General features: G+C 45.6%; 2 protein-coding genes across 8 annotated transcripts in view; both read right to left on the bottom strand.

The window, feature by feature from the left end:
• limch1a (LIM and calponin homology domains 1a) overlaps window positions 1-6,230 on the bottom strand; it is a 46,869-nt gene extending 40,639 nt beyond the window's left edge. For 5 of the 7 annotated variants that reach the window (XR_010014673.1, XM_063009203.1, XM_063009205.1 and 2 more), the window contains exon 1: window positions 5,927-6,230. Coding sequence is in view for 6 of the 7 variants with exons in the window: in XM_063009203.1 (XP_062865273.1) it covers window positions 5,927-6,004 (78 nt within the window). In the remaining variant the exon portion in view is untranslated. The remainder of the gene's footprint in view (window positions 1-5,926) is intronic. The other 2 variants (XM_063009206.1, XM_063009208.1) reach the window with 2 other exon arrangements.
• Window positions 6,231-9,746: 3,516 nt separating this feature from the next.
• Window positions 9,747-14,803, bottom strand: uchl1 (ubiquitin carboxyl-terminal esterase L1 (ubiquitin thiolesterase)). Its single transcript, XM_063008853.1, has 9 exons — window positions 14,672-14,803; window positions 14,570-14,581; window positions 13,999-14,127; window positions 13,771-13,906; window positions 13,373-13,458; window positions 11,405-11,452; window positions 11,253-11,322; window positions 10,807-10,865; window positions 9,747-10,200 (listed from the first exon to the last, which is right to left on the bottom strand). Exons 1-9 carry the CDS (start codon window positions 14,702-14,704, stop codon window positions 10,117-10,119), a joined length of 657 nt encoding a protein of 218 aa, XP_062864923.1. The 5' UTR covers window positions 14,705-14,803; the 3' UTR covers window positions 9,747-10,116.
• Window positions 14,804-15,340: the final 537 nt, after the last annotated feature.

The following is a 15,340-nucleotide window of genomic DNA, read 5'->3' as shown; positions in this document are numbered from 1 at the left end:
CAAGCATACAGCCAAAACAACACAAATGTTTATTTCTTGTTAATTCTCAAAAACTGATGACCCCCCCTAAATTCTCCTGATTTAACACCCCTGGACTTCTGCCTATGGGTGACCCTGAAGAACGTGGTGTATTGTGGAAGACCTGCTATTCTGGAATAATAATAATAAAATTACATTAAATGGAAAAATAAAAGACAAACATTAAATAAATAATAATAATGTAAAAATGTAAATAAAATTAAACATAAAAACAAAAACATAAAATAAACAAAATATTTTGAAAATGAAAAACATTAAATAAATAATAATAAAATTAAAAACAATTAAAAACAAATAATAAAAATAAGTAAATAAAATAAAAAATGAAAAACGTTAAATAATAATAATAAAATAAATAATTAAAAGAATAGCAAAATAAATAAATAAAATGTAATAAATAAAAGAAAAAAATAAAAGAAAAATGTTAAATAAATAATAATAATGAAATAAAATTAAAATAAAATTTAAAATAACAAATAAAAACAAAACATGAAATAAAATATTTGAAAAATGAAAAACGTTAAATAAATAATAATAATAAAATAAAATAATAACTGTCTATTGACAATCAACACTTGGCGCAGGGGAGTAATTTAATGAGTGAGGAATCGACTGGCACCCTGTCCTGAGTGTATTCCTGCTGTGCCCACGTCTGTGGCACTTAGTGAAAATAAGCGTTGACCATAAGTATGTGGACTCCACTTCTGTTGTTCCACCGACTAGCATCACCGCAGCCAAACAAACCGCAGCCTCGTTATTCTCGTCCCCACAACGTCCACCCCGTTGGTACGTCCGGTCCCGGCAAAGCTGAAGACGCGCCGTCGCTCGGGCATTCGCACGGAAGGGGGTTGCCAGGAGACGAGTCTGGTACGGCGCGCCCCGAAAGTATGTGGACCCCCCCCCGCTCCTGTCCTACTAACGACTCGACTCTGCTCCTCTTTCTTTCTCTCGCCTAATTCTCACCCCCCTGTTCGCTTGTCCTCTCGCAGCAGGACCCCCCGTTCCCTCTCGCCTTTCTTTCTCTCCGGTGCGCCGGGTAACGAAACGGACGCGCTCACGTCTACAGAATAAATCAGACGTTAGCTAACGACGCGGTCATCACAGAAACGCTTACGTAACAGGAACCTTGGGTCCCTTTATAGCCTGTTCTTCCCGTACGGTTTCTCCTTGTAGGATGACGGTATGGTCAGGACTACTCGTATAAACAAGCTAACAATTAGTGTACAGATTAGTCGGCGCTCGATTTTAGGCTGGCGTGACCTAGTCTTGGCAGCGTCCGATAAATTCGAATCCAGATCTACTACGCAACCAAAATCCACCGACAGGAAGACGGCGGAGGACGACGTATTGTTCCAACCAAAGATTAAACAGGATGTTAAAATCCCAACAATGCAGCTGCACCTGCTACACACACTAGCCTTGATGTCATTACCACACGAGTCTTGTTGGTCCACCATCCAAATAAAGAACAAACAAAGTGACCAGCGCCAGGTCCCCACAACGTCAACACGACCAGTGAATGAATGTATGTATATGATAGCTATTCCTAATAAAGTGCTCGCTAAGTGGCACACGCTAACGTTTTGAATTTGGGCTACTCAGGGCAAGGTGGTGCTTGGGTAAAGGTGTGTTTCCAGTATTTTGTCCACGTCTCACACACACTGATTTCACCAGGTCCCCACAACGTCGACACTAAAGCAACCCCGTCCCATTGGAATACTCGTACGGAACGGCACCCGTTACGGTGATATTAGCACGTTAGCGTCGACGCACTAATAAATCAACAAACAAAGTGAGCAAAAAGTCACGGGGTCTGAATATGTTTCCAGCATTTTGTCCACGTCTCACACACGGTGATTTGACCAGGTCCCCACAACGTCGACACGACAACATCGGCGTTCCAATGGTATGCGCGTACGAAACGGCACACGTTATAGTGATATTAGCACGTTAGCGTCGACGCACTGCTGAGAAGGATCCACTAATAAATCAACAATACAAAGTCAAGAGATCTGAATATGTTTCCAGTATTTTGTCCACGTCGCACACACACACTGATTTGACCAGGTCCCCACAACGTCGACACTAAAGCAACCCCGTCCCATCGGTACGCTCGTACGGAACGGCACACGTTATGGTGATATTAACCTTCACTGCCTCAGTACCAGAGAGGAATTCACGCTGGGACCTCGGACCAACCTCAGGTCCCCACAACGCCGACATGACCACATCACCAAAAATGACCAACGTATGTAAATTACGCACGTTTCTAATACAGTTTCGAATTTGGGGCGCTCGGAGCGAGGTGGTACTTGGGTAGAGACGTGAGGACGGACTGGCACATGTGGACCTGTCGTGCCATGTCAGCCTCTTTCCAGCGTCGTAACAGCTGTGCCCTTTTACCCGTGTGTGTGGGTGGTTGGGACAGCTGACTATGTTGTCATAGCACCAGAACACACACACACTCACACACACACACGGATGCTCACCGTCCCGTACCAACCCGAGCGGGACGTTCCGTAACCCGATAGGCCGGCCAAGAGGAACTCCAGGGCTCCGGTAATATGATAGGCCGGCTCGGGGGAGCAGCGACCCGATAGCTCGTGACTGGACGCTTTAGGGACGGGCAGCTGCCTTGGGCATCTTGCCCCGAAAATATCCGGACAATGTGACTCGGAGTCCGTCCACACACACACACACACACACACACGGCTGTGAGTCTCGGTTTAGGTACACACCAGTGTGTGTGTGTGTGGGGGGGGGGGGGGCTATTTCTGCTGGGCTATTTATGAAGTGCTCCCAATCACAGCTGCTATTCCATTTCCCACTGACACACACACACACACACAGAAGTACACAGATACACACCCACTGCCTCACTGACCAGGCTGTGAATGAACGACCGAAGCTGGCCAATCAGAAACAACTCAAGTCGCTCTAGAGGCAACAACAGCTCAGCTGCGACGATGAAACAAATCGAGTCCCTTTATAAGCTTATAGTTCCAAAAAAGTCGGGACAACTGTTCATCAGGACTTGTATTTAACGGAATGGGTAAAAGTACACCGCCTCCGGACCCTGGAGCAGTGGGATAGAACACTCGCTAGAAGTCTACAGTTCGCTGTAGGCCGATTGCCCTTCCGAAGCAAGCAAGGGTTATGCCTGCTCTTGTGGCGGGACTTGAACTAGGAACCTTTTTATTGCCCTTCCAGAACCTTCCAGCAGCGTGTTCGACCATGAGCTTGTTTGGACGCTCCGTTCCAGACCATGAGCAACTTGTCCCGAAGCTAGGCTTCCGCCCCAAACCCATCAACCCGGGGTTGATGTCATCGGGGCGTCAATCGACAATTCCCTAATTCCCTTTCATCTAGGCTGTCGGGTAGAGCTCCGAGATCGATCGTAAGGTCGTGGCTTCGAAGCGCCGCACAATGGCTGACCCCGGGGCCCCGACCCCGTTCTGTTCAGTACAGTAGCGCGCTGCGTTTGGCGTAACTAGAACACGCAGCTTCAAAAAACGGGTCACGGTATTAATACCAAGTCCTACATCTCGGAGGCTTCCTTCCCTCGAGATAAGAGAGCGACCGAGTTCCGATCGGGCTCTATAAATAGACCCATTCGACACGTCGGAGTGAGGCCGAGAGCCAGAAGTATTGGGACGTCTATGCACTGCCTTTGCCTATTCATCCAGAAGAGCGTCTGTGAGGTCAGACGCTGACGTTGGACGAGAGAGCCTGGCTCGCAATCTAGGTTCTAGTTCATCCCCAAGGTGTTTGATGGTGTTCTTCCCGACCAAATTGGCGCACAGTCAGACTGGAACTGAAAACCTTCCCCCCAAGCTGCTCCAGCAAAGTTGGACGCGTACAACTGTCCAGAATGTCTTGGTATGCCAAAGGATTGAGATCTCCCTCAACTGGAACTAGGGGCTGTAATCTGTTATCCATCCTCTATCAAACTTCACAGTCAGGCAGGTAACGTTCTCTTGGCAACGGGACTGAATAAAAAACCTGAGTTCAACGATTAGCAGACTTGTCCCAATACTTTTGATTCAAACCCCAAGTCTTATTCTTAAAGAACAGTCTGTCTACCTGCACTATCGATGATATAGTTCCACACTACGGAGCACACACACTTCTAGAACGTTCCAGACAGTCGTTGGGCTTAGCTGTGCTTCCATTGGAAAACTAGAACAGGGGTTCTGAGAGGACCAAGAGTGGACGATCAGAAATCAGGGGGTAGCCAGAGACACGCCAACCGGTTGCTCGGACTCGACCTCTGGCTTCAGAACCTGCTCACTAGTCCGAGAAGTCGTTTAGCTTGGATTACGGATTGTACGTTCCAGAATGTTCCAGACAGTCGTTGGGCTTAGCTGTGTTTCCATTGGAAAACTAGAACAGCGATTCTGAGTGGACGATCGGAAATCAGAGGGTAGCCAGAGACACCCCAACCGGTTGCTCTGACTTAACCTTTGTGGGGTCATGTTTATAGCGCGTCGACTATTTCATAGCGTGGGCAGGTTAATGAATCAGGCTGCGTTTCAAACCACACGTCTAAGTGCACTACCGATGGTGTAGTTCCACACTACGGAGCACACACACTTCCAGAACGTTCCAGACAGTCGTTGGGCTTAGCTGTGCTTCCATTGGAAAACTAGAACAGGGGTTCTGAGAGGACCAAGAGTGGACGATCAGAAATCAGGGGGTAGCCAGAGACACGCCAACCGGTTGCTCGGACTCGACCTCTGGCTTCAGAACCTGCTCACTAGTCCGAGAAGTCGTTTAGCTTGGATTACGGATTGTACGTTCCAGAATGTTCCAGACAGTCGTTGGGCTTAGCTGTGTTTCCATTGGAAAACTAGAACAGCGATTCTGAGTGGACGATCGGAAATCAGAGGGTAGCCAGAGACACCCCAACCGGTTGCTCTGACTTAACCTTTGTGGGGTCATGTTTATAGCGCGTCGACTATTTCATAGCGTGGGCAGGTTAATGAATCAGGCTGCGTTTCAAACCACACGTCTAAGTGCACTACCGATGGTGTAGTTCCACACTACGGAGCACACACACTTCCAGAACGTTCCAGACAGTCGTTGGGCTTAGCCGTGCTTCCATTGGAACACTAGAACTGGGGTTCGGAACGATTTTTGAGAACTTGGAGGGCATACGCTAAGGACCCGAGTGGACCAAGAGTGGACGATCAAAATGCAGGGGGTAGCCAGTGACACCCCAACCGGTTGTTCGGACTCAACCTCTGGCTTCAGAACCTGCTCACTAGTCTGAGAAGTTGTACATTCTAGAACGTTCCAGACAGTCGTCGGGCTTAGCTGTGCGTCCACTGGAAAACTAGAACCGAGTGGTTCTGAGTGGATCAAGAGTGGACGATCAGAAATCAGGGGGTAGCCAGAGACACCCCACCCGGTTGCTCTGACTTAACCTTTGTGGGGTCATGTTTATAGCACGTCGACTATTTCATACCCTAATGATATAGTTCCACACTACGTTGGGCTTAGCCGTGCTTCCACTGGAACACTAGACCAGGGGTTCGGAACGCTTTTTGAGAGCTTGGAGGACCCGAGTGGACCAAGAGTGGACGATCAGAAATCGGGCTCAACCTAAACAAGTTATGTAAACATAGGGGTCATGTTTATATAGACATGTTTATTATACAACACCTGACACAAACGCATTATAATAATAAACATCATCCACCCCACGCATTAATACGCATGTGCACGCACAACAGGTGATGGTTAAATATTTATAGCCCGCAAAATGCGTGACAGCGGGACTAAAAAGCAGAGTCGCAGGGGGGCCGTAATAAATAAATAACTAATAAAATAAAGAAATAAATGTAAATAATAATAATGTAGCTTGGTAACAGGACAGCTGACCCACCTCTATCCATTTCTGCGCCTCCAGAAACGCCTGCGCCGGGTTCACTTCGGTCGGTTCGGGTTGGTCCGCACTGGCCATTTCCACCCAACCCAACAGTCCGACAGCGTACACGACCGAATGTGGAGCGGTAACCGGAGTCGGGGACGGAGATCCCGGAGTGCCGCTGCGTCTGGATGCCGCTGCGTCTCTGCCGCTGCGCAGGAGTTTTTTTTTGCACGCGGCCGCTAAACTCGCTCGGACCTAAAAATACAACCAGAGAACCGAGCAGCCAATGCGTGCAGGGGAACGGAGCGCGCGCGCACCCTGCTGTGGGCCGCTGGCACGCGCGACGTCAGGAATCCGCACCAAAACAATGGGTCCTCGCGACCGAGCGCGCGCTCCTATTGGCCGCGCCGCTGACTACGCAGGGAACCTACAGAGTGCGCTTGTGTAGGGAGGATGAATCCGTTTCTACACTCACTGTCCATTTTATCAGCTCCACTTACCATATAGGAGCACTGTGTAGTTCTACAATTACTGACTGTAGTCCATCTGTTTCTCTACATGCTTTTCTTTATTGGTCAGGACCACCACAGAGCAGGTATTATTTAGGTGGTGGATCATTCTCGGCACTGCACTGACACTGGTGCTGGTGTGTTAGTGTGTGTTGTGCTGGGGTTTTTAAATACCGTGTCCACTCTATTAGACACTCCTACCTAGTCGGTCCACCTTGTAGATGTAAAGTCAGAGACGATCGCTCATCTATCGCTGCTGTTTGAGTCGGTCGTCTTCTAGACCTTCATCGGTGGTCACAGGACGCTGTTGGCTGGATGCTTTTGGTTGGTGGACGATTCTCAGTCCAGCACTGACAGTGAGGTGTTTAAACATCAGCCACTCATACCAGCACGACACACACTAACACACCAGCACCGTGTCAGTGTCACTGCAGTGCCGAGAATCATCCACCACCTAAATAATAATACCTGCTCGGTGGGGGGTCCTGACCATTGAAGAACAGCATGTAGAGAAGAAACAGGTGGACTACAGTCAGTAATTGTAGAACTACAAAGTGCTTCTATATGGTAAGTGGTGCTGGTAAAATGGACAGTGAGTGTAGAAACTAGGAGGTGGTTTTAATGCACAAATACTTCCAGAACATTCCAGACAATCGTTGGGCTTAGCTGTGGTTCCACTGGAAACACACATGATTTACAGAGTTTTTACAGTCCAACACCATTAACCTGATAAATCACTGTTTTTAGTAGAAGTGATATTTCTGCATAGCAAATAATGTACTTGAAAGTGTAGTAGAGTATTGAAAACAAAACAAACCCAACAATTAGGACGTGCATGCCGCTCATTCTGAGTAATCGAAGCATTGATTGAAAGGGGCTTGTTCAAAATAATAGCAGTGAGGTGTTTAATTGGTGAATTAATTCATTCTGCAGAAGAACGGGTGTCAATTTTGGCCCTTATTTAAGGTAGGAGGGGGGCAAATGTTGCACAGCTTGGTCATAGCACATTTCCTTTTGAAATACTGGGTAAAATGGGTTGTTCCAGACATTGTTCTGATGAACAGCGTACTTTGATTAAAAAGTTGATTGTAGAGGGAAAAAACATACAGAGAAGTGCAGCAGATTATAGCCTGCTCAGCTAAAATGCCTTGAAGTGAAAACCAAAACCTGAAAGACGCAGAAGGAAGCGTGGAACTACTGTTCAAATGGATCAGAGAATAGCCAGAATGGCAAAGGCTCAGCCAGTGATCACCTCCAGAAAGATCAAGGAACATCTGAAGTTACCAGTGAGAACAGAAGATGATTAAATGAAGCCAATTTACCAGCAAGAACTCCTGCAAAGTCCCGTTGTTAAGATAAAGATGTGTCCTGAATGGGTTAACATTTGCCAAGGAACACATTGACTGGTCCAAAGAGAAATGGCTCAACATTTTGTGGACTGGTGAAAGCAAACTTGTTCTTTTTGGGTCTAGTGGCCATAGACAGTAAGTCAGACGACCCTCGAGCACTGAATTCAAGCCACAGTACACTGTGAAGACAGTAAAGCACGGTGGTACAAAATGATGATATGGGATGTTTCTCATACCATGGTGTTACGCCTATTTATCACATACTAGGGATCATGGATCAGTTTAAATATATCAGAATACTTGAGGAGATCATGTTGCTCTATGTCGAAGAAGAAATGTCCTTAAAATGGGTGTTTCAACATGACAATGACCCAAAACATCTTGGTTACAGACAAACAAGATTGAGGTAATAGAGTGACCAGCACAATCCCCTGACCTCAATCCCAGAGAGAACTTGTGTTCTGACGTCTGAAACGTGTTTTTTTGAGGCAAAACCCAAAATTGCAGAAGAACTGTGGAACGTCGTCTGATCATCCTGGACTGGAATACCTGCTCAGAGGAGCCAGAAGTTGATCGACTCCATGCAACACAGATCTTAGAAACAATCGTTATATTAAATATTAGTTCAGTCATTTAAGGTAAAGTGAAACCTCAAACATTTTTTCATGTTATAGATACATTTTTTTAAGAAAAATGCTGCACTGCTATTTTTTTGAACAACCTAATATTAATTTTCATTAATTTTCTGTAAAGGATGAACACAAACTGGCTAAATTTTAATAATGTTTTGTTTTAGAATTGAAAGTGGAGTATTTTCAATGCATTTGCATTTATGGAAATAAAAGTTATTATAATGATTTTGTGCTTTATTCGGTTTTTTGAAATCACTGCTATTTTTTTGAACACTACTGTATATGTTGGCATGTATTTAAGAACAGTGAGGGCAGGGTGCTGCATTTCTAAAACAACAACTAGAATAACATTTTATTGATTTGTTCATTTATTTAAGAAAAACAGTGAAGGGAAGGTGGGCATCACCTAAAGTCCACAGTGAGTATGAGGTTGTTGCTTAAGAGGTCCAGGTGGTGGTGGATGACGATTTACCCTTTACTTCGGTCCACCTGACGTGCCCTCGGGTTGCTTTCCTGAAGAGAAACCTTTTCCCATGAATGAAGCCCCAATGTGAATCAACAGATCAGTGCCACTTCCCAGGGCTAAAACACCCCACCCCCTCCCCTCCCTATTAATCTCTATCATTTATTTATATGTATTAATTTATTAGGGTTTTAACATCACACTTTGGTTCCATTCATGACAGGACAGGTTATCAGGTCAAACACAGTCATGGACAATTTTTGCATCTTCAGTCCTCCTCACTTGCATGTTTTTGGACTGTCTAGGCGGCACGGTGGGTAGCACAGTCGCCTCGCAGCAGGACGGTCCGGATCCTTTCCGTGCGGAGTTTGCATGGTCTCCTCGTGTCCGCGTGGGTTTCCTCACACAGTCAGGTCAATTTGAGATTTGTATGTGCGTGTGTGCCTTGCGCCCATTGAAGAGCTGGGATAGACTTCGGCACCACCCTGTGAACCCTAACTGGATAAGTGGTTTAAAAAAGTGAGTGAGTGAGTTTGTCTAACCCCAAAGAAAGCAAAATTCCTACCACACAGAGTATAAGACACCTCAGCACCCCATCCGACAACCTACTTAATATTAAAAATGATCTATTTTGTTTAATGGAAATTAAAATAAAGGTGTCTATAATTGTATGCTTTCACGTCTCATTGTATGCAGCTATTAGAAATTCATGAATGGGTTTGAATACCGCAAAATAACGTAGGTCATTACACACATCCCATCTGAGGTTCGGAAGCTGGGGGTCGGTCACCCCATGGAGTCCAGAGGGTTTAGAACCTTGCATGGCGAAGCTGCGATGCAAACCCACAACTCAACATTAACAAACGCGCTAAACACCCGGTGTTTTTTTTTTTTTTGGCATTTGTTTATTTTTTTTTTTAACATACATTCGCAGTTGGAACGCGTCCCATTAACAACAATGAGAAACCGACGAACGGCTGGACCGGCATGCAAGCGTTCGGATCGAGAACCGACATTTCGAACCGAAACGTTTCACAAAAAAAGAAAGAACGTGCGCCGATTAAGGCACTAGTGCAAACACTGTATACTGTAGAACTCACCGACAGAGACGACTGAATAAAGAGCCTGGCAGTGGTGAAAACAACATGAGATTTAGATTAGTGTGAGATTTCTAGGCGGAGCGGAGATGTGGGCGGGGCTCGTGTGAGATTTTTTGGTCGCTCGCTCGGATGGTGTCGGCTGGGCGGCTCCTTTAGGATTTGCAGAGAGCCACGGCCGAGAATCGCACTTCGCCTTTCTCACGCTCGGTGAACTCGCGACACACCTTCGCAGCGTCCTGCAGAGAGAGAGAGAGAGAGAGAGAGAGAGAGAGAGAGAGAGAGAGAGAGAGAGACACGGCTTAGCTGGCAGAACCGTTTCCCACCTGGGAATCGAACCCAGGACCTTTTTTTTTTTTTTTTATTCCCCTCCCCCCAATCTAGTCATGTCCAATTACCCCGAGTGCGTCCTCTATACTGATTCGACCCTTCACCGCTGACTGAGGACGCCGCTCAACTGACACGCGCGTGCCCCCTCCGGCACGTAGTCAGTACAGACCGCATTTTTCACCCGACGGGCACCGTGTACGGAGGGCCACACCCCCATCAGCATCATTCCTCGGCCCTGTGCAGGCGCCATCAGTCAGCCAGTTATGAGGACCTATGATCCGACTTTTTTTTTTTTTACCCCTATGAACAACAGCCGATCGTTGTTCATGCAGCCGCCCGGCCCCGTCGGAAGGCGGAGCTGAGATTCGATACTTCTTACCGCTGCGCCACCTGAGCGGCGTACGTACCCAGGACCTTTCTTGCTGTGAGGTGACAGGGCTACCCACCGAGCCACTATGCCGCCCACACACTCTTAATAAACCAAGCTGTTTAATGTGTTTAGGGTGATAAAATACCTTGATGAAGCGGTCTGGGGTTGTTGCACCATGGTTCACAGGGCCTTTCAGTCTGCCATCTACACACACACACAATATGCAGGTCTGATCATAACGTTAAACAATTGCTAACCCAAGTTCTAACCCAGTTGGCTGTGGTATCAACCGGCCGGGCCGGGCACCCACACCCACCCATGTGGATTCCAATTCCATTCCATTAAAAATAAATTTTTTTAATGTTGCCAGATCTGCCAGGATTCCACCAAGTCAGGCAGCAGGTCTGTTTGCGATGGTTCCTTATTATTAATGGCAGGTCGAGGCACCTAAACGTGGGGTGACATGATACTGCGCTCTGTGAGAAACCAGGATCCTACACAGACGTGACCTGGCTAGGTCTTGAAGAAATGGGTTTTGACCAACAATTGTTTTTTTTTTTTGGAAAGGTGTGTGTATGTGGATCCACCTACCAAGCTCATGAAGTTCACTCTTCACATCGACAAAGGCGATGAAGTGGAAGTTCACTTTGTCCGCCTCGGGCTGTTTGAAGAGAGATAATCGGAATCAAACCTCCATGCAAATGATCTACGTGTGTGTGTGTGTGTGTGTGTTCGCTTCTTACCCGGCACTGTCCCTCGGCAGCGACTTCATCGTGAGCCGCCTGGATTGCCTGCCAATCCGAACAAAAGGTATGTTTAATGGCAGGACATCAAACGCTCATGATGGGTCGTCGATCAGACATGTGACTATGTTATGTGACCAGCTAGATCTGTCTAAGATCTGCATTCCACAATGTTGCCAGGCAGTATTTTTTATAAGTAGGTCATTTAAGACAGGTGTGCTGCATTACGCGTTTCAAGAGCAGCAGTAAAGCACTGCTGATATCCAGGGATTGAATCTCGGAGGGGCCGCCGACCGATAAAACCTAGTGAGCTGCCTTGGTGCCGACTGCCTACCTGATCAGCTGCCACAGTAGAGAGGATTCTAATAAGACATCAAACTCACAAGGCGACGATTTCATCACTGCAGTTTTAGCACACTAAGCTCACACAGGTAGCCTCAGACCATTCAAATCAATTGGCTGAAAACAGTTAACCCTTGTGTGGTGTTCATAGTTGGTGGACCCACCGCATTAGTGTTTTTAAATCAATCATAGTTAGTCATAACCGTCCGTCTATTGTGATAAAATATAAAAAAGGAAAAAATCCGTATTTAAGTTTATGCTGGATAAGGCCCGCAGCGGTAAAAACACACGCTGGAACCAGAGACGGGATCTCGAATACATCGTATCGAGTCTCGGCTCTGCCTGCCGGCTAAGGCCGAGCGGCCACACGTTGTTCAGATGGGGTCTCTCTCTCTCCCATCACTGGTGCAATTACGACCTCTGCTGGCTGATTGACGGCGCCTGCACAGAGATGAGAAGAGAGTGCTCTCAGGGTGCGTCTCTCCGTACACAACGCTGAGCTGCACTGCACTCGTCAAAGTGTAGGTTTGCACGTGGGTTAGCTTCGCTCTCCTCAAACGGCGGGGATCAGCATTGGTGGAGAGGAAGCGTGACGCATTCGGGCAATTGGACGTGATAAAAAGGGAGCAAACGCATAAAGAAAATATTTTAAAAAATGAAACAACCTTAAAAAAATGTCAAACATTTATCAGTGTTATCTGTTCATGCTATAGCCTATACAACACACGAGGCTCAGCTTTACTGTGCGTGTTGCATACATTCATTTGATGCATGTATGCCGTCCGTCACTGGTCTGTATCTGTAGGTGTCTATGTCCGTCTATCTATCTGTCTGTCTGTCTGGCACTCTCACACACACAGCAGGACATGTAGTAGGCCAGAGTTAAGGGACACACTCCTATACCATGTGTAATATAAATGGTGTAGCAATGGTGTACAGTGAGAACCTGTTATTTTATATGTTCTTCACACAAAATGAGCCAAAGGTAAAGCGTCCGAGGTTAAAATAATCATAAATGGCATCATTTTTCTTACGGTGAACACCACACAAGGGTTAAACCGTCCCTGCCACTTGAGCAAGGCATTTAACCCTCAGTTGCTTGCAATGTATTAGTAATGTAAATAAAGTATAAATGGAAGTGATCAGGTCATCTATGCAAAACTCATTATTATAAGGTTAAAGCACATAAATCCCTCACCACTAACATTTCTAAATATGGGTGACTGCATTTTGTGTACAGAGTGTAACTCAAAAGTGTGTGTGTGTGTGTCTGTGTGGTGGTGGTGGGGGGGGGGGGGGGGGGGGAGTACAGAGGGAATGCATCTGTACAAGCATTCCCTCTGTATGGTTACAACCTGTTAAAGTGTTAAAAAATAAATGTAGATGTTTGTTACTCATCTAAAATGTGCAATCATTGCTGTATCTCCAAATACAAAACACTAGGAGAGTTTATTATAGGCAGGTCAGATCTATTCTGTAGGATCTCAGCGCCACCTGCTGGTACAGCTGAAGGTCGAACATCACCAGACAGGGTGGGGACAGACAGAAATATGAACTCCAACACGACTACAGGGTTTGATTAGGTTAGATTAGAGTATGAAACTATAATGAACGTGTGTAACGCACCTTGTTTTGCTCCAGCTGTTTGGCACGGTCAGCAGAGGACATTCCAGCGGTTTCTTCTAGAAACTTCTTCAGGGCAGAATCAGCCTCTGGAAAACAGGACAATTTAAATATTATATATAGAACATATAAATGTATATATATATATTCCGTCATTTCAGTAGTTATATATGGTTGGAACTGTGTGTATACTGATTTGAATTAAAAATCAATATTGCAAACAATTCTATGCAGCTTAGTATATATAATCAGAATAGTATTGGATCAAATCTCCCTTTCACCATGCTTCATTTCTTAGATCTGACTTCTATAATCAAGTATATAATCAATCAATGCTCAGCCATAATGATTACAGGGGATCAAAAACTGGTCTGATCACCCGAGTCCAAATTTGTACTGACTGAAACCAAGTTTATCCTGATTGTTGGCCACAGCATGCACCAGCGCCACGGTCCCACAGGAGTTGACCACGGTCTGGTTGAGGAAGAACACATCCTTGCAGCTCTCCACGGACTGCTTGGAGCGGAACCCCTCGTGCTGAAGAACCATCAAAGAACACACAAGCTGTCAAACCATCGCATTCACACGTGTTCTTTTGTGTTTGGTGATGGTCAGACTGCACTGGTCACCTGTTGAGTTAACGGGAAGAGGAGCATCAGGGCGCAGCAGGGCGTGGGCACAGAGGAAATGGCATCATCCTCCAAGCCCAGGACGTCCACGAAGTGCCAGTCTGACTTCACACCCAGCTTGTTCAGCATCTGTATTGGCAGGACAGTGACACACATGAATGGCTCGACTCCATGCAGAATAAAATGACACGGATTAGTTAGCATTGAAGAATCAGCACGGTCATCACAGTGAGGAGACAATGCAGCCACCAGACCATGATGTAAGCCATTATATTAAGGTGTTAAACGGATGGGAATTGAGATGGCAAGCTCATGTCTAATAAAACACCTTGATTTTTTTAGCCATAAGTCTAAACTACTAATTCTAAAGCAGATAATATGCCAAGGGAATTAGTGGACAAAGACATAGCAGGTGCCAGGTTCATTAAATTAAATAAAAATAAGGGTTAAATTCTACTTAAACCCCAGCAGGTGGCTAAAATGACAAGCCTACGCCCTGAATTGTGTGAGCAGTTTATAGGAGCCTGTTCGCATCGCCGTCAGTTTCCCTCAAGACTCAAGACGGACGCACCTTATTCAGCATCTGTAACAACAAATAAAACACACTTTCTGTCAGAATTTACTCCATAACCAAGTAAAGCGTCGAAATAAACATATGAAATTCCTTCCGAACCTCGGGGTTAATTTCCATAGGTTTCCACTCCATGGTTGACCGTTTATTATTAGCCTTTTAGCTTCACTATACACACACAGACAGAGCGGCTTCTCTAACGGTCCAGCTGAGGCGAAAATTCAAAAATTAACGGTCATTCACGTCGCACGCGGCTCATATAGGTTCGGTCACCTTCCATTCTCACCAGATTTGGAGGGGTGCGCGGTTCCGAACCGGTGTGTTTCGGGTGTGTTTTGGTGCACATCTGAATAATTTGACGCTAATTTCGAGGATATTCCTCATTTCAGGTATGTTGTTGTCACATAAAATAAAAGATATAAACATCCATTCGTTAATGTTAATATTTATATTTATTAAAGATCTATCTGTCACGCAGTGGAAATGGAACAGTCCACAGTCAGACGATTCTAGAAGCTGCCAGTAAGATGGACAAATGTGTTAATTCGCTTGTATTGTCAGTAAATCATTCATTATATTATTTAAAACGTATTTTGCAATTTATTTAACTTAGTATTTTAGTTAGTGTTACACAAAACGAAACTAAAGCAATAATACATAATTTTTATTTAATTATTCAATTACACCAACACCAAATCAGAAAAAGTTGGGACGGTATGGAAAATGTGGAAAATGCTAATGAAATAAAAACACAGAGTTGCTTACATTTAC

The sequence above is a fragment of the Trichomycterus rosablanca genome, chromosome 14 (genome assembly GCF_030014385.1).
Source record: "Trichomycterus rosablanca isolate fTriRos1 chromosome 14, fTriRos1.hap1, whole genome shotgun sequence".
NCBI lineage: Eukaryota > Metazoa > Chordata > Actinopteri > Siluriformes > Trichomycteridae > Trichomycterus > Trichomycterus rosablanca.
The sequence above is the reverse complement of the archived record's forward strand: the minus strand, read 5'-3'. Positions and strand labels throughout refer to the sequence as shown.

Excerpts from the sequence above, each read along its gene's own strand:
- uchl1 (XM_063008853.1), bottom strand. The coding sequence starts at position 14,704 with ATGGAGTGGAAACCTATGGAAATTAACCCCGAG. Across the intron at positions 11,453-13,372 it reads AACAGCTGGAGCAAAACAAG|GCAATCCAGGCGGCTCACGA; the intron begins GTGCGTTACACA and ends TCGGATTGGCAG. Across the intron at positions 11,323-11,404 it reads CTGCCGAGGGACAGTGCCGG|CCCGAGGCGGACAAAGTGAA; the intron begins GTAAGAAGCGAA and ends CTCTTCAAACAG.